At 40.6% G+C, this 25,172-nt stretch overlaps 2 protein-coding genes across 2 annotated transcripts in view; one reads left to right on the top strand and one right to left on the bottom strand.

Annotated features, from left to right (window-relative positions):
* The window catches only part of LOC126406946 (serine/threonine-protein kinase 32C), a 96,898-nt gene extending 85,755 nt beyond the window's left edge, over positions 1-11,143 (top strand). Inside the window, exons 11-12 of the mRNA XM_050071543.1 lie at positions 3,465-3,532; positions 6,579-11,143. Coding sequence (XP_049927500.1) covers positions 3,465-3,532; positions 6,579-6,774 — 264 coding nt within the window. The 3' untranslated portion in view covers positions 6,775-11,143. The remainder of the gene's footprint in view (positions 1-3,464; positions 3,533-6,578) is intronic.
* A 256-nt stretch (positions 11,144-11,399) lies between these two features.
* Positions 11,400-19,821, bottom strand: LOC126406947 (placenta-specific protein 9-like). The gene is made up of 3 exons (XM_050071545.1): positions 19,548-19,821; positions 12,158-12,249; positions 11,400-11,702 (listed from the first exon to the last, which is right to left on the bottom strand). The coding sequence occupies exons 1-3, from the start codon at positions 19,609-19,611 to the stop codon at positions 11,559-11,561; spliced, it is 300 nt and encodes a 99-aa protein (XP_049927502.1). The 5' UTR covers positions 19,612-19,821; the 3' UTR covers positions 11,400-11,558.
* Positions 19,822-25,172: the final 5,351 nt, after the last annotated feature.

The following is a 25,172-nucleotide window of genomic DNA, read 5'->3' as shown; positions in this document are numbered from 1 at the left end:
ACTGGAGTGAAAAGATTAAAAAAGTCTGTGTATGGAAATGGTCGGGGTGCTGGACAGGTCAAACAAACACAGGACTTTGACACAGGAGATGCATTAGTTTTCCGTGAGAAACCAAAAGTCAACAGCCCAACCATGATTCTTTTCCTAAAGCTACCCTAAGCAGTCAGAGCGCTAATTCATAAGATATCATACAAACCACGTGCATAACTTTTCATAAGATATCATACGAACCATTGTGAGGGTATGTTGGTATATTTTACTTGATCCTGAACAGGGGGAAATAAGAATAATATGGAAGGATATTATACAAGTCAAAATTATGATAACAAAACAAGAGGATTTTGAAATTCAAGAAATAGTACGACATTTTTGTGAAGTACATTTTTTCTGTGTCTTGTCTAGAGGTAGATAAGACGTTCAATACCACTCTCATGTCTGTCCATTTGGTATGCAGCTGCCTGTTTGCTTAGCTGAGCATAAAATTATGTTTTTCAAAGCCAGACAAAACTAAGTTTAGAAACGATAACTCACCCCTGTACAAGGCGTTATGTGCCAAACCATTGACTGTATATAAAGAGGGACATGAGAGCTCCCCAAAAGTGAAGTCAAAACATCTCAAACACCCCCTGGTAGCTGGCTGCAGTATATGTCATAAACCCTGCCACCTCCAAGTTAGTACATTGAACATTGGCTAAACTAAAAGATCAAAGTGTGCATCTAATAATTTTTTTCCACAGATGGTTCCTGTCATTTTAGGTAGTTGTTAGTGCATTGCTGAATGTTCAAGTGTTGAATTAGTTATTTAATGCTATTAAAAGAGGTTTGACATCATGATTGATGGCAGATGAGAAGATGTCAGCGTCTGTATTGGCATATTTTGGCTTCATTTTTGTACTGACAGAGGAAGGGGAGACACCATCTTTATAGTGCCAGACTATGTCTTGGCTGAGAACCGTAAGTCCCCAGGATTCTCCATTGGTTGCTTAGCAACTCTCTTTGAATAAATGGTAAATTTAAGCAATATGCTATGAGAGGCCGTGGTTTTCAGGCTGTGGTTTTCAGGCTGTGGTTTTCAGGCCGTGGTTTTCAGTTTTCAGCTATGAGCAGTTGTAAGGCACAACTCAGAGCTGTTCTAAAATCACGGTAAACCACGGCCTCCAGTGGCCCATTGCTTTTATAAGGCCGTTATTACATATACCTGGCAATGTTTCATAAAAAACACACAGCAACAAAAAATGCAATAATTTAGTTATTAAAATAAGATAATAATTATAATCAAATTATTATTCTTCCGCTAGCAACATTTAGCAGAATGGTTGCCAAGCAACACACAGCTCAGTGCAAAGTGCTGGCTGCTTTACAAAACTGTGGCAACACGGAGCGAAAGAAGTTCACCCTCATGGGATCTACCAATGAAGAAAGGAAAAAAAATCTCTCATTATGGTACAGTCATATTTGTTACAGTGTAGCCTGGTTATTTGCTGAGTAATCACGCTAACGTTACACTGTAACAAAAACAATACCGCCATCAATTGACAACATAGCCTGAGAAAAGTGAGCATAATAGGCTATAAATAAAAAACGTGCAAGCTAGCTAAAGTTACATCATTAACTTACCATAGATTGTCGGTGTAGTTTGTCTCCTATTCTTGGAGATAAAAGGCTGGCGGACTGGAAAAACAACAGCTATTTATACGCTGAAGCCAGAGGATTCGTGGGTTCCCTGATTGCTGGAACATAAATCCCCGTAGGCTCTCTTGATTTCTTTTGCCAGCATCTTGATGGGGTTTTTTTGTGCATTCATTGAATGACAATGTTGCATCCTGCTGATGGTTCTCATCCTGGCAGACGATGAATGATTCAAGCTTCAGTTGGCAGTTGCCCTTTCTAACTCTGCATCCCATGGGATAGTACATGACTAATTGGTGCAGTAAATACTGAAACTGTAACGTGGTCACATCTTTGTGTTTATAGAATATTTAACTATGGCTTTGAAAGTGGCTCAGCAAATAAAAAAAAAAAACACTATAAAACTATCCATTTTATAGTGTCATGTCTTTTAATATGAGCTTTTTTATCTGTATCTGTTCAGCCAACTAAATTACCCATATCGGGATCAGTACTCGAAATGGGCATGGTTTAAAGCAAAAGTGGGTGGGACATGGACGGGGAAAGGGTGGGGATTGGCCAGTCTAATCACAAAAGTAAGAGATTGAACACAGCTGCCAAAATGAGGATTTTCCTACATCACGAATACGGATATCGACTCATTTTACTCAGATGGCACTAATACTTGTAAAAAGTACATTATCTGTACCAGATACTCGTTAAATCCAAGTATTTGGTTCAACCCTATCATTTTTACACTGGCAAAAAGATACCTAGTAGGAACTGATGAGCTTTAGAGGTTCATATTTGTTACCTTTAGACAGAGGCAGGCTAGGTGTTTTCTGTTGTTCTCAGACCTGCTAAGCTAACTGGCTACTGGGTCATTTCTACACAACATTTTTAATGTGAAGACGTCTTTAGTTCTTTTGTTTTAGAACATTTAAACTGCTGTGCCCTACTGTATTATTTTGTTCTCCTGTTATTTAGGATGGAAAAAACAAACAAAAAAAAGCAAACACTGTTAAGGCTGAAGCTAACCATTTCATTGTCGATCAATCCTTTAGGCTATAAAATATCAGAAGCTAAAACCAGAAAACATTTTGTGCTTGATAACTAACTTAAAGGTTGCAATCTTTGAAAACACACATCTACTTTACTGCTGAAAGTCAGATGAGAGGATTGATACCACGCTCACATATTGGGCCCAGCCTGATGTGCTCTGTGTATACTGAGAGCAGAACTGTACCGCAGTCTCTCTGTCTCTTCTGCCTTGTTATGTTTGATTGAGACATTATTTACCACAGACAGGAGATATCCTCTCTGTATTTATGAGAAACAGCCTGTTCCCATCAGACAGTCATCATGACATCAGTGTTATTAACGTCAGTCCGGTGTGCGCGTGTGTCACGTGTTATCACCGCTGATCAGCATGTGCAGGGAGTGTGTACCTCTAACAACAGCAGGGTTATGAGACTTGGTGTCTGTGTGAGTGTGCAGCACATACGTGTGCGTGCCTGCTCGTGTGTGCCCATACTCCGTTATTACCAGGATTATTAAATTATGAAGCCTTCACTGCTGTTGTCATGGCCTCAAGTGCTTTCGGAAATATGAGCTTCTATTTTTGTCTCGGGCCAAACATCCAATTTGAGGAGGGCTCACAAACAATTCATGACTTGTTTAAAAAGAGCAACGAAGGATAAAAAGGAAATGAGGAAAAAGACATTTTCAGCTCAGAGGTCATGCAGTTGACGGATTCAAGTTGACGTCAAGTTTTGTCTGCAGTTCTTAATGATGATAACGAGGTTGATGTTGATGTGGAAGATGATGATGATGTGTTGCCTGTTGCCTGCCTGCAGGAGAATGACTACCTACAGGAGTGCCTTGAAGTGGTGCAGCAAGAGTTCATGATCTTCAACCGTGAGAAGTAAGAGAACACAAAAGCAGCAGACCATCTCTAACACGGGCTAAAAGCAGAGTTTTCTGTTTTGTCCTTCAGCAGTGATGCACTAACACAGAGAGATAGTTAGCATCCTGCTGGATGAAATGCAAAAGGCTAAATATTATGAGAATTACACCAAAATATTTTTTCTTCCTTGCTAAACTTTTCCTTAATTGTCAGGGAACACAATTTCCTCTTAAATGAAATCTAGGTAAATTTAAATTTTGTAGCTGTGGCCATCTGTTCTGTCAGTTATACTAACACATTGTACTCATTACAGTGAGAGCTGAGATCTCATAATGTGGCAAAATCTCTAATAGATGAAACAGGGCAGGAAACTCAACTGTTGTAAATACTGTACGTGTTTGAAACAAACCAACAGTTTTGCCAGATTTGCTTTCACTTTATTTTTTACAAAGGCCGCACATCAGCAGTATCACTAATTATCCCTCCTTGCAAGGGAAAACTCTTGCTATGTCCCAACTGCATCCTGCATACTAATAATGTGTAGTAGGCTATATTTTAATCCTTATAGTAAACTGTTTTTCAGTTAGTACGCAAGAAATTAACATGTTACTTTTTTAATGCTAATAGGAAATGACATAGCATGCAGCCATGCAAAGGCAAGCAAACTGCGACTTCAGCATGCCACTGACAGTCAAAGAGACAGCAAACAAACAAATATTGTAACAGTTCTTTTTTTCTGAGATGTTCCTGGAGCTAGTTCACCACCATCCACTTTTTTTCCAGTTGTAAGACACTCCTCCATTCCTTTGAGCATTTCATTGTGAAAAAATTCCGTACATCAGCAGGGGACTCAAAAAACAGGGATTTTTCAATCGATCAGTTATTTTATTTGATACATGAAATGATATAAGGTACAATTTTAATTCAAATTCAATTTCAATTTGTATATCCACTGTTTTGAGTTCACTTTATTTTGTTAATTTTTCAGTGTAAACACAGTACTACAACTGTGTATTATAGCAGTTGAAAAAAAGAAAAATATAGACCCGAGGAAGGGGGATAAATTCATGAGAAAAAACATTTACGTGGAAAAACTTGAATATACTCTGAGATTTTAAAGTTATAAATGTACAAGAAAAGGGTCTCCGGGGCCTAGTCCTAGTAGGAAGGAAGCTGTGGTGAACAAAAGGATCGAGCACAGAACTTTCAACCAAGAGACCAGGGTCTGTGTCTCATGTGAGTCAACCTACACTTGTTACTTTTAGCCTTAGTTGACTTATTATTTTCAGTTTTTAGGATGTACACATTTGCTGATGGCGCACTGTGTACATACATTTTAGCAGAATAGCTGAATGGGTCCATTTGCGTTAATGTCATATTTTGATGTTGCGAAGACGCCTAAGCAGCCGAGGGCCAGATAACGTCTCAGACAACAAAACTTTAATTATAGAGCTGTTTCTGAACCACAGGCCACCTCGGTTGGACGTTTGAACAACGGTCATTCAACGTCTCAATGTTTGCTGGGACTCCATGTTTACCGGTGCCGTCTTTGGTGTGATGAGAACGATCCAGCCTTGCAAAGTGAAGCGATGTGGTTCCTGGATACAAAACCACAATTTTTTTTTAGTTGTTTTTATCGTAAATTTGTGATTTATGATCTCAGAGAACAATGAGGTTTGTTTTCTCCTAAATTTGTGAGTTTTTTTCTTGTAAATTTACAACTTAAATCTCAGAAATTCAAAGTTTTTTCTTGGGAAAAAAAAAATTTGCTCACAATTTAACTTTGAAACAGGGAGCAAAAAGTAGATTTTGACATTGAACAGTAAAGATAATAATATTATCGTCGTCATTCTTTTCTCTTCTGGATAAACTAGGGGATTGATTACAACCCATGTAATCGTCTGACTGCTCAAGTTTTTTTGTCCCATCAGACTGTATTGACTTGAATGTATTGACATTGCCATGTTTCCAGACCTTAGCAGGTACTTTGGGAAGTACAAGATTATCATAACTGCTAGAAATAATGGTCAGATGTATTGAAAAAAAATATATAATTTTCCTTAAAAGAAATCAACACCAAAGGTTCACATATAATGCTTTTATTGTAAGGAAGAGTTTGAAATAGACATGTCCCTAACTGCCACATGGATTTAAACCATGACTGTGGCTTGAAGCATTGGTGAATGTAAAGCTAGCACTGAATGTACCCAGAAGCATCACTGCTGTGCAAAATCTCTGAGGGAGTCAGGAGATGAGGAAGTTAAGAACTTGTATCAGCTGCGGCATGAGAAGAGGCACAGCAAAAACCAATTTATGTTCAATATAAAGCAAACCCATAGAGCGTGCAGTGTATCTGATATAGGAAGGCATTCAGCATACAGGAGTGGTTTGCATATTATTCCAAACCTGCATGGCAGCCAGCCTCTTTAATGAAATGACTCGGATATGTAAATCATAGATGACAGAAGGTTTTTCAGAACTCGCCCTGCTGTTACTAAACATTAAAACATTATGCATCTAATCCTTTGTATATGTAAGTGAAATATACTCAGTACATCATAAATATAGACTATGAGGTTCATATATCATTGAATATGTGTCCTCTCTGCGATGAAAAAGGAGGAATATTGGTTCAGTGCTGCTCTAAATTATTGCCTCATTTATTATTGACCGGGTCCTGCCACTGCAGTGTTACTGAAATCCTTCTGTTTCGCAAATGTCTTATTATATCCTTTTGCTCTAATTAATGGCAATCTATTTCTATTTATAATGGAGCACATGATATCTAGAATTATGCACAGCAGAGACAAGTACTATATAATAGACCCCAGGCCTTTTATTACATTCATTACATTCAACAACTTGCTGTTTCTTTCTGTGTGTGTCATTCTACCACTTTTCTGAGGACCAGATGTTCTTGCAAAGATAGAAGGACACAGAGTTTTACCAGTCTGTTCTTCAAGAAGTGGTTAAAAGTTAAACTTAGAATTAGATTAAGAGATTTCCATAGTGGTTTATGGATGCATATACAGGTTGTATGATTCTATCTGCGTCTGTTTCTCAGGTTGAAAAGGCGTCAGGAGGAGGGTCAGTCAGAGGCCGGGGGTGATGATGCCAGTGGAGACGGGGACGGAGAAGCTGAAGCCGGGGCCACTGACGATGACGCACCTGAGCCAGAGCCCGACCCCGAGCCGGAGCCCGAGTCCTCCTCCAAGCTAAGCATGTGCGGCTCAGTCTGCTCCTCCCCCGGCAGCTGCTAGCGCCACATCGCCTCACAGTGACGATCGCAGGTGTCTCTCTGGCTGCTGCCGTGTTTGTGCCATGCCAATAGATACATTCTCACCTCTCTCCTCTGTTGTAGCCAGGAGCGGATGACACGCACAGCAGAGCGACTGAACGCACAGCAGGACCCAAAAAACGGCTCCCACCATTTCCCCTCCTTGTTTTTTTTTCTGTAGCATCCTCCTGGTAGGGCATGAATGAAGCAGATCTCCAGAGAGTCCCCGCCTACTGTACCCATCTGCCCTAGAGTAAGCTCTAACTTCTATGCAACGTTACAGTATAGCATGACAAATAAGGCATCACTTACTAGGAGGTGTTGTTCACGAACAGAAAGCTCCACGAGCATGATGACATCCCGAGCAATAGCAGTCCACGGTTTTTGGGGGTCGGTGGTTTTGCTGGAGACGCCTTCCCTCTCAGCCTTCCTGTTGAAGATCTGATGGGGACGACTGAATTATTCAGCACATGCAGGCATTCAGTTTATGTTGTTGCCTGCGTCTTCAGTTCACTCCCCCCAGCCTCTTTCATGTAATGTGTGCCCTAATTCAGAGTAGTTTTTTCTCCTGGAGCACCTTCCTCCTGTTGCAACACCTTCCCGAGACACATTTACAGTAAGTGTTCATGGCTGGTTTCAGTCGGCCAAGACAGTGCGGCTGATTTCATGTTGTAAACCTGTTAAAAGTGGTGCCTGTTGATGATAATCAGTATTCATTAATCCCATTGTAGCCATGGATGCATTATAGGTCAGAATGTTAGTTCCCTCTTTAAGTGTTAGACGCCTGTTCTTTTTCCGAGCTTTTTTAGGATGATAAGGTACTGTTATTAATGGGGAATCAGTACAGCAATCAGAATGAAAGGTTTTGCTTGTCACTGTGTCTGTAATGGTTACCAAGATGTAGTATTTTAGCCCTGCACCGTGCTCTGACTCATAGAGCACTCAGAAACTCTGCTCTGGGAATTACTGTTAATGCCAATCACCCAAAATCCCATCTTTTAAGAATCTATTAGGAAACTCTTTTTCCTTCACCACACATCATCATCTCTTTAAGTGCTTGGTTAGTATAAAGATCATCTCCCTGTAGAGCTTGTTTCGGGGCTGTACTTAATGTGTAGCTGTGCCCTGTTGGTACTTCAAATTGTATAGATGAGCTAGTCTATTACTGTCATAGAGATAGTGGTTCATTTGAGGTGGTGCCGTTAATCTCAGTCTGAACACCTGGGAACATGTAGCAAAGGTTCACCTTAAAACCCTAAGGCCTAATAAAATGAAAACCATGTAAATAGCGTACAGTGTAGGTAATTAAACTCACCACAGTTTTATGTGGGACTGCGAACTCGACATATAAACTTAAGGAAGAGCTGCGTGAAGCCTCGTACTGCTTCGTTCCGCTCTTCTTTCCAAGTGTGCAGGCACAACTTGTAGGCAAAATATGCCAAAGCTTTTCTACCATTTGCATAACCATTTCTAAGGAACTTTGAATGTGTGAGTGTGTATGTCTCTTTTTCCCAGTATAACATAAAGTCAGTGTTCCTTCTGCAAGTGAAAATACTATTATTTATACAGTCATATTGTGATTATGTATAAAAGTATCTATTTCAGGTAAGGGGGGGAACTTAAAGTAATATTTTTGGGGGAAGTACGCCTATTGGCTGGCTTTACAAGAATTATATGAGAAGACTAAAACCAATCTCATGTTGACCAAGCTTAACATAAAGACTGGAAGCAGGGTAAGCAGCTAGCCTGGCTCTGTCTGAGTCTAAATTTCTTACCCGGATCCCCTAATGCTCACTATGTAACAGGATCTTCAGGATCAAACAGTAATGTAAAGATGTATTAATCAATTTTTAGCAGCCATGGTGCAATTCATTTCCAGGAATGCTACTCAGAAGTCCTGGATGGGTAGAAAAAGTTAATTCATTCTGTTAATTTGTGAGCTTTATGCAAAGACATCGGTATGCTACATTTGCATAAAATTGCCACCAGCCAGGCTACACGTATTGTGACACTTCACACTTGTCACAATGCGTGACCAAACCATGGTTAAAATGTAGTTTGATAGATGATTCAGATCAGTTTGATCAGTCTGCTTTCAGTTGGCAGACCACTACATTAGCTTGGCCAACAGTGGTCTATTATGGACCCCACTGCTTTCCTTGGCAAGTCCTGCCCTACTGTGCTGTGGTCGACTAGTACTTGTCACGTTGACATTTCAAGGTTGGAGATGATTAGGGTTAAGCATAGAGGTCATAGTTAGGTCTAGTTCTTGTCAATCATAGCACAGTAGGGTAGTACTCGCCACGAGAGACAGTGGAATGCGTAACAAGGCTCGGCTAGCAGTAAACATGCTAGCAGATTAGCCTGCTAACATCAGTGCTAGCTTGGTCTCTTCTGACCAAGCTAGCACGTCATCACGTTCTGACTCCCAACTTGTCAAATACAGCAGCTTGATCAGTGGCCCTGTGCTTCGAACTATGATACTCTAGGTATGCCTCTAGAATCAATTTTGGAAGTCTCAGTTTCTATGTCAGCATTGGCTTGTTACATGCTACAGTGTCTTTTCAAAAAAGGTTTTGGTTAAAACAACTAAATTTGTAACATAGCAGTAAATTAATAAGTATGTCATGTGATGTGCACCTGTATATCACATGACGTTTATTAGGTGTGGCTAAAAAAAAACTTAGAAGTGACTTTTGGTTTCACACAGGACACAAACAACTGCCTCCTGGGTGACAGTCCCATACATGTTTAAAGCATCAAACCTACTTGGATGTTCTCACCCTTTCTACTACGTTATTGCTGCGGATGGGTTTACACTGAAGTTAGTTGAAAGCCTGTTGCATCTTATACAGATGCTAAAGGGTGCCTGGTGCGTATCAGAAGCCAAGGGCCATTGACCAGGCTGCTGATTTGATGCCCTGGGAATGAGAACAGGTTGGCCATATGACCATTGTCTTGTAAGTTGCAGTGGCTCATCTGGTTACGGTCCTTTTGCTAAGCTAGGCTAATGTCCTGTGAGTTGCAGCTTCATACTTGACGCACACACATGAGGGTGGTATTTATTTTCTCATGTCACTCTCAGAAGGTAAGCAAATAAGCATATCACCCAAAATGTTGAAGTATTTCTTGAACCATTATACATTATGATTAGAATAAGAAGCTTCTTTAAAGGGATATAAAGTGGCATCCTCCAAGTCTGCCAAAATATATGATGAATTTAATAGTCTCGAGCCCTGCGCTTTTTTTGCATGTACCTTTACAGTATAAGCCTGTTTTTGCCAAAGCCTGGAGCTTGAGCCTTACTGGCTGATTTGTGCATGCACAAGCTTTTGGTAATAGCTCACCTGATTATAGACACAGTCCAAATCAGAGTATAACTGGCCTGCGTGACTGTTTCTGGACAGTGACTTTTGTGAACTTTAAACTGTACAAAATCGTATAATCCCAGTGTTATATGGACGGCATGATATTTTTAGATGATATGCAGTACCTTTTGGCATCCTGTAGGTTGTCTTAATGCTTTGTTCAAGTATTCAGGCTCGTACCCTTGCTGGATGAGTGGAATGAGGTCAGCAGTTGTGTGTGATGCTCCGTTGTGGGTTAAGTGTTGCGTTATTGACTGTGCAACAAAGGAAGAATATTTGGAACTGGGGCAGGTTTTCACTTCACCCCAACACAGAATTTGCTGCATTACTAAAACACTGAATGTCTCCATTTGTGGAAAAGGAAGCTCAGTTATTTCTAAGACTCATTAAATCAGTCTACACACCATCAGAATCAACATAGGCCTGAAGTGGATGTGTAATTATATGTTAATCATTTGTAAATGATAATAACTGGTTTTGACAGTTAATTTAAGTGTAGCTTCTCTCTAAGTTACAATACTAATCTACAGTTTTGGCATTTGTTCCTTGATATCGGTGATCATTCCTAATTGGACCGTGCTTGCAAACCCTCCCGACATGTTTCTTTATGTGTTAATGTTCTGGATGCCGTTAGGTGTTTCAAAAAAAAAAAGGCATTGTGCTAGTGTTTGACCAGCAACAGCATGTCTCCTATTCAGCCGTTTTCCGATGGATGCTCTCGAGGCGTACCATACTGTAGATGTCTTAACTCTGTGGATACAGTCTGAAACTCAGTGCCCTGTTGAGAAAACAAATGAAGGAGAAAATGTGATTTATGCCACTGTTTTCCTCCTTGTGATCCTATTTTGCATAATGTTATTGTGCTGCGGGATTTTTATGGGGAGTCAGTGAAAAGCCTTGTTACTGTACCAACTGAAACTGCTCCGTGTGTTTAAAAAATGCTGCTTTAACTGCTTTGATAAAGAAATAAATCTCCTTCCAGTATTTTGGTGCATCTGTGTCTTTTTCATTTCTACTCAAACACAGCATCAAATGCCCAGTTTGTCTGCAGACAGTAGAGGGCGATGAAGAGCAGGGGTATAAATTGTAGTCACTCCCAAAGTGTATTAATATCTTTGAGTAGTCTTGTAAACATGAGCTGTGCCAGTGGTGACTGCAGGTGGAGAATCTATGATTGGAAAAGAGATGAGGCTTTCACTCTTATGAAGAGTAAATAATGCAGACAAGCTTGGCCTTGTGCCTCTTTTAAGAAAACAACTTCATTTTGATATACAGATACAGCATATGCATACACACAGTTTTTAAAAAAGTTTGCATAAAAGTCATGGAAAAAGACTGAATTATTCAAAGTCCAAGTTTGAAAGGCGCCTTGAGTCCCTCCTCCATCGATGCCCTTAGTTTAAGACCTCTGCCCTGGATCTTCCAGGATATCCACTGTCGTCTTTCCTTCATTGTCCAACAGGGGGCGCCACTCTGGGGCTTCAATAGCATCCAGAAGAGCAGCCAGTTCAACCTCCAACTTGTCAACTGTGTCCTCCACTTTCTGCAGGAGACAGAAGACATAGTTTTGCGGTTGACATATAAATAATGCATTAATAAGTTGTAGTATGAATAATAGAATCATCACCCATGAATAATACAGTCACTTATTCATATGAATAAAACAGTTGCCCAAAACAGCTAGTAAGGTGAGGTCAAAGTCAGCATTTGGGTTGGGGTTTGTCAGATGAATACCGACTAACTCATCAGCTTTTTGGGAACAATTTAGACGTCATGGTGTTTTTGCACAGTAAGTGGCTGTGGATGTGGCACTGAGCCACAGCTTTGTCGACATCTTATCCTTGAAAGGAAATGCTGAGGAGTTTTTTGGCAGCCTAAGATAGAGAGAAAGCTGACACTTAATAATGAAGTTGACAACACCGGGGGGCAACAACATCCCAAATCCTGATGGTTTCAAACCACTGAGGGCTGAATGTGAAGTTGGTTTGGAAACAGCACCTTCTCCACTACATCCAGGCGGTTGTGAAGGCTCATGTGCTCTTGACAGGCACTTGAACGCACCGCTCTAGGCCGCACGTCAGGCTCAGGTCCTGCAAACAGAATAGATACATAAATCTGAGTGGATTCATGGTGTTTGACGGAAGCTTGAGGCAAACAAACAGCTTTAAACTTTAATCACACATGAAAGCTATTGATGGCATGCTTCAACACTGATTTCAAAATGAGCATTTCACTTTACCCCCACATTTTAACAGGCAGCAGTAGGAACGAGCTTAAGGAGAGCAATTATTTTTTAAGACAATAGGAGATAGTAAAGTCCAACCTTGACATTTCAACCACACAAAACAAACCTGGTTGCCCAGTTAAGGAGAATTAAAAGGATGTACACTCTAATATTAGACAGTTTAAGAAATAGTTTGACATTTTGAGAATGAATCACGATTTTCGAGAGTTCAACTATTTCTTAATTTTGAGTCTTTGGTGCCATAATACAAGGCAAATCTCAGAAATAATAGCAATAACTGAAAAGCTGTATTTCAGTGTGCTGAATTAATGTAACATTAAAGGGGTGTTTGGATTCTTCGAAGTGGGTTGTACAAGATATTCAATACATTACCATCAGTGGGAGGCAGAGAAGCAGGCAGGAGAACAGAAGCTGAGCTATGTACTGCTGTGGATGGGGATTAGGAAAAATACATACTACAGCCACCTTAGAAAAGGCATACCTAAAATCAATATCAGTTGAAAGAGACACTATATTGAGAATGTTTTCACTGCTTTGCTGTCAGACAGTCTTTTCCTCTGGCACTACATTTTCTCATCTGTAGAACTTCTGCATTCCTGTGCCAAAACACAACTATGCCGCATACTGTATTGTACCACAGGTCAGCTGTTAGGGTCAAGCTTTCAACGGTTTATGAAAGACACAGCAAATTAAAAAAAAGAAAAATCTGATTCATTATGACGGTGACAACAAAAGTGCTGTTTATTGTGGAGACAAGAGGATACTGTCATGAACGAGAGCATAAAGAACTCCTGCAGAGAGACTGAAGAGAGAGACTGAATGGGCTGAAAAGAGGGAGATGCATCGGAATACATTAGTTCCACAGTTGAGAAAATATATTGCCCAAGGAAAGGTGAGGTAAAGCAGCGAAAATACTCTCAGTATAGCATTCACTTAAAGGTCCGCTATGTAGGATATAATGTCATCTAGTGGCGAGGTTGCTGAAACTTCTCTTTGTGCCATTGTTTCAGAGAACTTCGGTGACGACAGGAAAAAGCAGAATCACAAATGCCTGTTTAGAGCCAGTGTTTGGTTTGTCCATTCTAGGCTACTGTAGAGCAACATAGTGGATTCCATGGGAGAGGACCTGGTCTGTATGTAGATATAAACCTCTCATTCTAAGGTAATTAAAACACTATTGTTATTTTCAGGTGATTATAAACTAATGAAAACATAGTTATGGATGTTATATTCCAATTATGCTAATAGATGTCGCTAAATCCTACGAACTGGACCTTTAAACTGATATATACTTTTTAGATAGGCCTTTTTTGAAGTGGCTAAAATACATTTTGCTGCTGTCCCCATCCATAGCAGTACATACCTTAGCTTCTGTGATGGTACTCATGTCTGCTTTTCTGAAATGGGCGTGTGCTGACTGATATTCACTGTACGTAATACACTGACTATAGATAATAAAGTAGATCACCCCCTTCAAAGAAATCCCTTTTAGTCGTAAAATCTACCATGACACTGTACTTTTTGGATCATTTGCTCCTTTCCATTTCAAATAACCATTTCATGTGTTGGGTTTTCTTCAGTCAAGCAACTTTTAATTGCATAATCATAATTGCAGTGAACTGTGTAACTCTGGTGGAGTCCAAGGTATAAACCAGTACAACAGTCAGGACACAGAGGAACACCACGCTTGCTGAAAATTCACTTCAGCATGGTGCGGAGGGCCACATGCATTGTTCCATCCGTTTTCCCCTCACAGTCATGTTTCCAATTATCTGTGTCTCTTTGAAGCCAATATATTTAAGGAGCAGGCTGCATTCTCTGGCAGGGCTCTGCTTCCATTTTCTAGCACCTTCTTAGTGGCTGCAGGCCAAGCTCCCATTGATAGCATTTATACTTTATAAATGACTGAACTTCTCATTCATTTACTGACTGCTGGCAGCGGTGCTGCCGCTGTTACTTCGATGAAACATTTGTATGCGGACAGCTGATGCCTGAGAGTGTGTGTTATTGAACATTAATGATACTAAGGCAGTGTTAGGTTGCCTCTGCAAAGCAGGTTTTGTCAATATCATTCCTCTCATACTGTGGCTGCTGGCCAATGACCAAACAAGGATGTGCTTTCACCTTGTCTTCTGGAAAAATTTAGTTAGGAGCTCATCCCATAAAAAAAAAACACTTTAGGTCCCATTTTGAAGTTTTCTTTTGTAACCAACAGGCAATGAGCTGGTAGCCTCCAAGGAGCCCAAATATCTTGAGTTCTTTCAACTGTAAAAAACTTAAAACTCTACATCTTCAAACTTTGAGGTTTATTAGTCAGATTTAAAGCTTGGGTAAGCAGTTTTATTATGGTGTCATTTGGCAAAATTTCCACAATAAACTTTCAGCTTATTGGATTTCTCTCCATGAACAAAACCTAATGTGTCAATATCAGTGAGGTGTTTAAAAGATGGCAAGAAAATGTTGCTAATAGTTTAGCCTTCTGCTAATCAAAGCCAAAGGCTTCCTGCGGGAAAAGAGCAGGCAGCAGCTCTGGAGACTAACCCCCAGTCAGCAGCCCCAGCAACCCAAATCCAGCCAATGCAACAACAGCTCCGGGGGACCGAACAGCCCCAACTCCCCACCAGATCAGCAAACTTTCTGTTGCTGCCATCACATAGGTTTAACCCAGCGCAGCCACTTTCCAACAGCCCAATGTGACACCTGGTGCTTAGGGGTTTTTCCTGGCTGAATTTAAACCACTATAGCTGCCAACCCAAAGTCTGTCCCCTGAACTGCTGCCTGCTCACCTCTGGATCTCCTACCCCAGCTTTGATGTTGAACACTTGTTTGAGCACTATTAGAAAGATTGCTCAACTTTTAATCTTTCTGGATAAATAAACTTTGGTTGCCTGACTCAGCAGAGACGCAGCATGAATGACGCCTCAGAATCGGGCCAAATAAGATGGCCTGATTCCGGCTGCCAGCACTGCCATCACTGCCATCACTGGCCCCTAAACAAAAAATGCCCAGGCCCAGCATTGCCCCAAAATTTGGGACGCCGGTAAAAATAAGTCAGGCCACGTCCAGTTCCCCAACTTGGCTGAGACTTGAGATGAATGATGCCCCGGTATCAGGCACAATAACCTGGCCCGATTCAGGCTGCCAACACTACCCTCACTGGGATTACTCATGTTGTCCTCTCTGTTTCACTATCCTCACTGGAAAACAGAGCTTCACATGTGCACACTTGGAAATATAAATTTTAGAACAAAAACACACAAAGTCTGCTGTCAGATAAACACAGACTGGGGCTTTGTTCAGGTTTCCATCCTCTTAGCTCCTCAGCAGCAGCTACAGCTGAAGACAAAATGTATCTGTTTGCTTTCATGAGCGGATAGTCAAAGTCCTTATTTTTCATCTTTGGCTAATGCAGAGATTGATACAGGAATTGTTTTTTTCTGCTTATCACTCATGCTGCAAACTGTATCCATCCTAGCAAGTCATTTAGTCCACCACTGACCCTGAAAATCTTTTATTCCTTTAAGCAATAAAGGCTTTGCCAGCAGAGTCGGCCAGAAATGATTCCCACATCTCATTCTGCACATTGTCTTCCTGTGTACAGCCGTGCCTTAGCATCAGGCTGCCTTGATTTTACAGAGATATCCCATGGAAACATTTTACAAGCTCCATTACGCCGACCGGAGGGGTGCCAAGTTCACTACATGCAGGAAGCAGGCCAAGAGAGAGCGATGGATGGAGGGAAGGTACAGTAAGCAGATTCTCTCACTGAGCAGACAAAGCAGATGTCTGCCCTCTTGTGTCTTCAGTGACAGAGGTTTAGTTGATCTGACTCAGGGGGCATGAAGATTTGGCAAAGCTCAACTGCTTCGGTTTGACAGTGACAGATGAATTATCAGCAGTCTGCTAAAGACATAAAGATTTCCTCCACGGCATCTGGAGGTAGAAGTTATTAAAGTGGTGTTTTTTTTTGTTGTTGTGTTTCAAAACAACCACAGTCTTCAGCTGTAGCAGAATGTGCTGCTGGTTTAGCGATCAGCAAAAAAAAAATCCCCCCAAACTACAGCTGTGCCTCCATCTAAGTGTCAGTGTGTGTTTGTGTGATCAGTGTACACTGCACAGCCTGCTCCTTAGGAGGGGAAAACTTGCAACAGAGAGCAACATGCTGATGTTCATGATGAATGCTGTTATGAAGAGGAAGAAGTGTCTGTGTTGTATGCAATAAGCAGATGCGATTAATGTGGCTGATGTGAAATAGCTGATGGGCTGAGATGTTATAATATCACCAGTCCGTGGTTCCAAACAGCAAGAAGGCATGCGTTCCTGCTTTTGTCCAGCTCATAAGAAGAGGTTTTTTTTCCCCTGCCAGAACTGTTCCAGGAGGTTGTGAAATCATATAATAACCCCCTCCAAACACTCCAAGGAAACACACCACAGGAAAAGCAAACAGATATGATAATCTAACTCACTGACTCCACCCGAGGACAAAGGTGAATGACCGTGTGTGTGTGTCTGTGCACAGTGCTATGTGTGTCGAGTGTCTGTGCCGGGTTGTCTTGCTCTGTGGGTTTGTGCACTGACATGGCTCTCTACAGGAGAGAGGGAGTTCAGCCAAGTGCAAAATTGAGAAGTCAGTGCAGGTCAGAGCGTCAGTTCACAACAACAGTGTTCACACAAACTGAGAGACGCCCATAGAAAACATGACAAACATTTACAAGCACGATCGATGAAGAACTAAATCCTGTCCTAAAATGTGTGTACTGCATACCAGCCTGTTTGAATATGTAAGATGAAAACACTGCATTTGGTGATGTGCAATAAGAAATGAGCCCTGACACTTCAAATGCTTTCCCCAGTACATTACCTGATATTTCAACTGCTTTCTCTTTAATTCTTTAACCTACAGCTGCCTTAAATGCTTATATTCAAGGTAGTGATGAAGCTGGGGATGGCTTCACCCAAATGTTTTCTCAAAAGCCCTGAATCCTTAAGGTTTTTATTATACCTTCAACTTTGGGACATTTCCCCTCAGTCTCTTTGACTGGACCTTCAAATCAAAGGAGCAAAAGCTCCTATTATCCTACATCTCTTATACTAATGCTGGTGGTTACTCCAAAGTCTTAACCTTCCTGTGTTATGTCACTTAAAAGAAGTACATCAGACAATTTTGCCTCTTTTTATGAGGCAGGAGTTACAGTTGAAGAGTTACAGATGAAAGCATTTGGAGAACAATTAGATACAAAATATGAAGTAGGCTCTACAGGATAATTTTTTCCTTTGCAACTATCGTGTTTTTCCCAAATGATGCACACATTTTTAGGCATTCTGTTATGTTAAATGGCTTGGAAAATAGTGCATATAGCTGCCCTACATTGGGGAAAAAAATCCACCCCAGGCAAGCAACCCCCCACAAACCCCCTTAGGTTTAGGCTGAGCCCCGAATGTTTACAACATCTGGCTCTGCCTCTGTTTAAAGGGACATTTCAACTGCTGTCTGAGCTCCCATGCCAGCTATCACACTAGCTGCTTGAAGTGCACACTTCAACTATCACCAGCACCTCGACTGACAATTCAACTGCTTTCAGTGCTGCTTTAGCCAGGCTGTTCTCATGCACTGTTCATACATTTTCCTACCAAAAGTAATGCAACAAAATGTGCACATATCCTACGTAATGTATGAGCATTTCGAGGCATAAGAGTCATGTGAGCTCTTAGTTTTAGAGTCGTTAAGGTCACAATGTGAGTCGTTGACCCACCTGGCCACCATATGAGTCGTTAGGGTCAGGTGGGACCAGGGGTACGTCGTTACCATGATATTTCACATTTTATAATTTTTAATCATCATGCATGCAACTAACACTACAAATGGAAACACTTCAACTATCTTCAGTGCATCAACTTTAACTAAAACTACTTTTTATTCACTTTTTACCCACAATTCAACAGACAATTCAGCTGCTTTCAGCACTCACAGGTACTTCAGCTGATTTTTACTTTCTATTAGATCAACTACTTTCAGCTTTTACACCCCCCCAAAAAACATTTTACCTGCAGTTAGTCCTCACATGTAAACTACACTTCAACTACTTAAAATGCACACACTACCACTGTCTGCAGCTCTTACAGTTCAACTGACATTTCAACTTTTTTCAGTGCTCGCACGCAACTGACATTTCAGCGGCTGTCATCTCAAACTCTTCAACTGACATTTCAACTGCTTAAATGCTTCCACCTCCACTGTAACTCTAAATTTCACAAGAAACAGATTAACATTTTGAAAAGACTGTACCCAGTTTCCAGTGACTGCACTTAGAAAATAGTCTCTGTAACAAAAACTATTCATGCTTACCTCTTTTTATATTTCAAATTTAAAGTGAAATTAAGCTTTTATGGTGTAATGTGAGATCAAAAGCTTTGTGCGTTTGTAAGTGAGTATTTGTGCTGGCTTGCTGCATATAGCAAGTGTTCATTTTGCTGCACGCTTCCTGCAGTTGGCCATTCTTACGGTATGAAGTCAGTGTAATTCACACTTGAGGCCGTCACTCACAGATTTAGCTCTGGAGGATTGGCCCACATTTTTATGAATTTCCATTGGATTTTAGTAACACTGGTAAACAAAGCTAAACACACTGGTTAGAGGCAGGCAGATGGGCATGCTGGAAGAAGGAAAGAGGGATTGTTTGAAACTATGCTGACACAATATTAGATTAAGTGTAGCCAGAGCTATGGTGAAATTAGTAACAGATGTGCTGGCAGTGCCTGAACACACACAGGCTCACGTGTGTGTGTGTGTGTGTGTGTGTGTTTGTGTGTGTGTGTGTGTGTGTGTGTGTGTGAATACCCATGATGTCAGTTCAGCCTCATGTGTGTTCATCCAGCCATCGTCCACACACACTCACACACATCTGTGAAATATATAGAAGGTATCGTACCATGCAACAAAGACATAGCGTATGGAATAGACATGATCGGCATCACATAATGTATTTCCACTACACTCTATAAATCATCTGTTCTAGTAAACCCACACACCGAACTCTGATCTGCTCAGTTTAATTCCCAGCTGTGTGTCCTCTGACACTTCCTGTCTGACCTGTGAACTCTCTCCCCACCCTCCTCCTAACTTCACCTAGCTACATCTCTTACCTGCAGCAACGTAGCCAATCAGAAGGAAGATGAGTCCAACTGAGGAGGTGGAGGGGCAGGTCATGGTGAAACCTGGCTCGCAGCTGGTGACGAAGTGTGAAGAGTGTTGTGGGAGAAAAGACACAAACAGACCCAAAATCTCCTCTAATTCAGAACCGGACTGAAAACAAAAAGTTCTCTTCTCCTCCACAGCTATCCTCTTTTCCCTCTTTACCCTGCGCTTACTCTCTTGCTCTCCTACCCCTCCCTCGTTGACTTGGTTGCGCCCAGTTTCCTAATGAAAACATTAGATGCAGAACAAAAAGCTCAGTATCTGGGAAGGGGCGGGAGAAGATGTACTGGGGAGGGGACTCAGATCTCAGTTCAGCCACACACTGACTGACTTTTTAAGGGGAGAACTCTGGTTTTACTTAGTTTAAAATGTGGTGCAAGATTTGTGTTACATTTGTGGTCACTGGCATTTTACTGGTTATATAAAAATCTGCATTTTTGTGCATAGTTTATGACGAAAACATAACATAAGTGGAGTTACACCTTTCCAAAAATAAGATTTCAGTGTTATATTGATACGCTTTTCTATGTATTACACATGCCATCTTTTCACTTGCAGTTAACTGTAAAGAATTGCATCAAAGTTGACTTATTCCTAGCTATACTCATTGTAAAACTGAAATAGACCAGCTCTTATTTGTTTTTGTTTCATAATTAAAACTGTATTGTCAGATAAAAATCAAGAGAGCTCTTTCTGGGAAAATCAGTCGGTGTTTACGTTCAGCAGGAAGTCAGAGAAATCAAAATCAATTCAGCAGCAGAGAATGCCCTTTATAATCGCATTGATTGGTTCCTGTTATTCTCACTAAATTGACTTCTCGCTCTGTGTGTGTCTATGTGACTCCCACACCTTCCCACATACACAAACACACGGCCAAGACTATTACGTAGTAAACGTGGTTATCTTCATTAAGCCAGGCTGCCTTCAGCCTCGTGCTCTGCTCTCTTGTCTGGCCTCTTAAGCAGATCTACAGGTTAAGAGGCACAAAACAAAACTGGAGGAAAAGTGAGTGAAGGGATCAGAGAGAGTCGGAAGACGTTTCTGTCCATCAGTGGATAACAAAACAGAGATACAGAGCAAGGACACACAGAAAGAAGCAGTTACTGTATATATTTCATTTATGACAAACCGTCTGTGTCACTGATTTATTCTGTATTTTCAATGGAAACTCATATATCCTCTCAGGCATAGCCAGGAAAGATTACAAATTACATTTGAAGGGACACAACACCAGTAAAAGAATAATAATTTCATGCTGTCAGAATGAATTTGATACACTAAGCATCACAAAAGGAAGAAACCCTTTCCTAATGTGGCACATTCAGAAGTTTGAACAAAAATTTCACATTTTTACATTTAACAGAAAAATTAAGATGTTTACTTTTCCTCAGCGGATCAGCTCAAAATGCAGATTTCACTCTTACATTTATTTTATGAATTATTCAGTAAACATTTACTTATTTATTTATTAGTTTACATAACAGGGACAGTGTGCATTAATAAACATGGCTGTAGCTGTGGCAGAGTTAGCCAAAATGCTATTTTTCATCTGAGGTCCGTGGGCAGACATTACAAAGTCTCCTTATACAAGAAGATAATTTAAGAAAAATGTGAAAAGTGATTCAAATAATTTATAAGCATGTCGAGCAATAATAAAAAAGAAGTTATACATTAATAAATGAGATTTATATTTAGAAAATAACTAATTAAACATGCAGAACACAAGTGTACAATACACATGCAAAGCAATAAAACTGAGATGTAAATTTGGGGTATATTTGTTGTGATTTACAAGGTATAACATGCATAAAATGATCATATAATAAAATTGTATATGCTTTTCATAAGAATGTACCAAACACATATTAATATCATGTAGATGTGTAGCAGAAATGAAAGAGTATTCTGAACCTGTGTGATATGAAAAGTAAATGTATGTCAAAGTTCATGTTGTGACCCTTCATTCAGGTAGTGGACACATGGTGCAGCACAGAGCGTCTTCACAAACACAGAGCCAGAGGATCATGGCATCCAGTGGGCCGGCGTCACGCTGATCTGTGGTGTGACAGACTGCCGCAGGCGGGGTCACCTTCTCTCTGTCTATTTCTGTCCAGTCTTCCTCTTTGTGCTGTCTATACGTCTGCTCGTTTTATTCAACGTAATGCCTGCCGGTCGTTATGATGACCAGATGTCCTCACATGCATGGAGAGATGAAGATGAACCATCATCATTTCATCCAGTCAAATAGTTATCTTAACCTCAACATGGACACCACTAAACCTTGTTGTTGCCAAGAAGTGAGCTCAGCTCTCCACCTGCGTGGCCCCTGGCATCCACCCTCTTCCTGACACTTTTTAAGGAGCTAAATCTGATTTGGGTGAGGTGTGTAGTTGTGTGTGTGAAGTCTGTGACCCCATCGCAAGAAACAAAGCTCCACCCATTGCTTTAAAGACATTCGTTGACCTTTGGTTTCCCTTGACTGTGTCTTAATCCTATTGTAGATTTGCTGTACTTAAAGACACCATCAACAGCTTGAGTCAAAGACCTACTCCAAGTTTTTGGAGGCTTGTCATGTGGTCGGCTTAATCAATATATGATATCAGACTGGAACCAAATCTTTTCTGCCTGCCTGGTAGAACTGTGCGACTGTGCCCAGTGGGCATTTCATCACTTAATGTTGTATATTAAGTTTCCAAAGTATGAATATAAATGTTTCAGATATTCAGAGTTGGTGGTAAATTTCTTTCCAGGGTCTGTTCATTTTTAACTTCTGTAGACAAAACTATAGTCCTCATCTATAGCCCATTACTTGACATTTTCTATGTTATGATAACTTGAGCTGTCTGGTTCACTTCCTTTACGTCTGAGCAAAGAAGGTTATATTCAAAGTCATGCTGATCTCTTCCTCCACTTAAAGTTTTCATTGTCTAATTTTCTGATTATTTTATGTGTTTCCTTCTGACACAATTCAACCATCTGACAAGCTCTGCTGAAGAAACACACTGGCAGCTTTATTGTGTGTAGGTGTGTGTTCTGATGAGACACTCACAAGTGTCTTTTTGCCCTAATGTGCCAAAATATGCCACTCTGGTTGGCCCAGCAGCCACAACCTCCTAACACTGTGTTACATGGTGGTGGCATGTATTAAATTTATGTGCTGGCACCATGGAAACGATGCTGATAAAAAGTCAATTAGTATCCTTTGCCGTGGTGGACAAACGAATTCCCTGGTTCAACAACATCACCAATAGGTGGTGGTTAATGTTACGACCCCGGAGTATAAAGAGAAATTCGGTGGGTCAATCAGACACAGGACTTTCACTCAGGAGCCTGCTGTTCATGTCCTGTGCAAAACTTAATATACTTATGTCATGTTACATGATATACTTACATCACTTTTCTATGTATGTTCCATATGTAACAAGCATAGTTATTTTATCTGATAACAATTTTCCTAAACCTAACCAAATAGTTTTGATGCCTAAATCCAACTGTGCCGCCACCACATAATTTAACACATTACGTGCCACCACCACGTACTGAGATCATGGTCTTTTCATGTATTTCTATGACATTGCTTTGCTCTAAGCTTTGCATGCTTGAAATAAAGTGTAGGTTGTATGATGTGTGCAAGGGCAAAGTGTTTATACTACATGGCCACAGTCAAAGGTGGGGCAAAAATCATGCTGTCATTGTAGCAGAATCATACAAATGGGAATAACAACCCACACTTCCATGCAATCTCTGCTTGAAGGCTTTCACAGTGCTGCACTCACTTGTACAGATAGAAAGTAATGGAAATTGTGTAAATGTAAAAAAGTTCCAAACTTGCTCACTCTCTCATTCATCATTAAGTAAAGGCTACGTATATTTAATTTCATGACACAAATTTATAGTTCAGGTCATCTTATAGGCTGTCAGTAATTGAGGATTTTAGACTCAACTTAAAAAAAATCAAAAAAGACTTGCAACTCAACTTGGATTTGAACCCCAATGACTCATGACTTTACTCTGACTTGAGCCTTTTGACTTGAAAATACTTGATACCTACCCTCAAGCCCAAATATTAAAAAATATGGTACTTAAGCATGTGCCATTAATCAATTAATTTCCCTTCATTTCCTGAATCTGTTAACGTTAATGCTATTCATTCCCATCAAGTCAACACTTAATGCTCCAGATCCAGTTTGTTTGAACCAATCAGAGAGCAGCCAGTCAAGTTGCAGGAGAGAACCATGAAGAACTGATGTTGTGTTACTGAGCGGCAGTTGGAAAAAATAATACCAAAGATCATTTTGTTCGAATTATGTTGTGCAAAATGTGCAGGTTGAAAATTGCAGGCAGAAACACAACAATTTCCAGCTGTGTTCGATATTTGATTATGCACAAAGAACGGTAAGTTTAGGCTAATATTAGCAGGCTAATGCTTAACTAATGTTAAAGGCTAAGTAACTTTTTTTAACAAACTTGTTTTAACAAATACAAAATTTAAAAAGCATTCAGGATTTTTTTTAAATTCAAACTATTACTCACTCATGATGTAACATTTGGTGAAGAGCACATTATGACTTGTTTAGGACTCGAAACTCAAGTTTAGGATTTGGGTCATTTGTCAGCCTTGACTAGGGACTTGAGTGCAAAGACTTGAGACTTAGTTATGACTTGAAAAACAATGACAGATACTGTTATTAATATAAACATAATCAATGCTGTGACATATAAACCTCTTAATTTCCCTTTCTGTGACTGACACTTCCGCGTTATGCTGAGTGTGTAAGCTCCACCCATCTCACACTCAATTCACTACGCGCAGATTTACCTGCAAATACAGTTTGAGCCATGTCTGCTAAAGGGATTATCTCTGATTATAAACATTCCTGTGGTGATCTGAGTTGGGGCACACTCATTATCTGGAGAGGCCGTCCAGTGAACGCTGGCACCCCTCTCGCCTCTCAGTTCCGATTTGAGGGACACTTTGTACATCAGATCAGAGCTGAATAGGATCTGGACTGCCTGCTGAGTGCTGGCAGCAGCCAATTTACCTCTTCTCCTCTTTCCTTAAAGTCTCTGTTATCTGTCTGGCTGGCAGTCTCTCTCTCTCTCTCTGCAGTTATACATGTACTGTTTATCCAGGGAAGCCTTGCTCTTCTGCAGCAACATCCTGCTTCAGTTTTCTTTCAGATGCAAGCGCTGACATCTGACAGCTTGACAGGAAACTGTCTACTGTTGCCCTGTATGTACCTCATAGAGAGCAGTTTGAGGTAATGCGCAGTACACCTGGATTCTTGACATGGAAAATAGAGATTTGAGAGTTACTTATGGCTCCATTTTACTATTTTTTCCAGGTACAATTATCTCCTCAGTTCTCTCGGAACACACCTGCGTCTCTACCTCTTCAGGCACCCACCACCCACTTTCTTTTATTTCTGATCCCCCATCCGTAGTTGTCTCCTCTGTGTGGTTGAGCCTCTAGATCACTGCTCCCTAGATAAATCTTAAGTCTACATCTATCTCCTTAGACCGTCTGATTAGCACTACGTCATAGAATGGGGTAGTAATCCCGGTCTGGGCCC

Source organism: Epinephelus moara, chromosome 19, assembly GCF_006386435.1.
Source record: "Epinephelus moara isolate mb chromosome 19, YSFRI_EMoa_1.0, whole genome shotgun sequence".
NCBI lineage: Eukaryota > Metazoa > Chordata > Actinopteri > Perciformes > Serranidae > Epinephelus > Epinephelus moara.
Note: the sequence above shows the minus strand (reverse complement) of the source record. Positions and strands in the feature narration are given on the sequence as shown.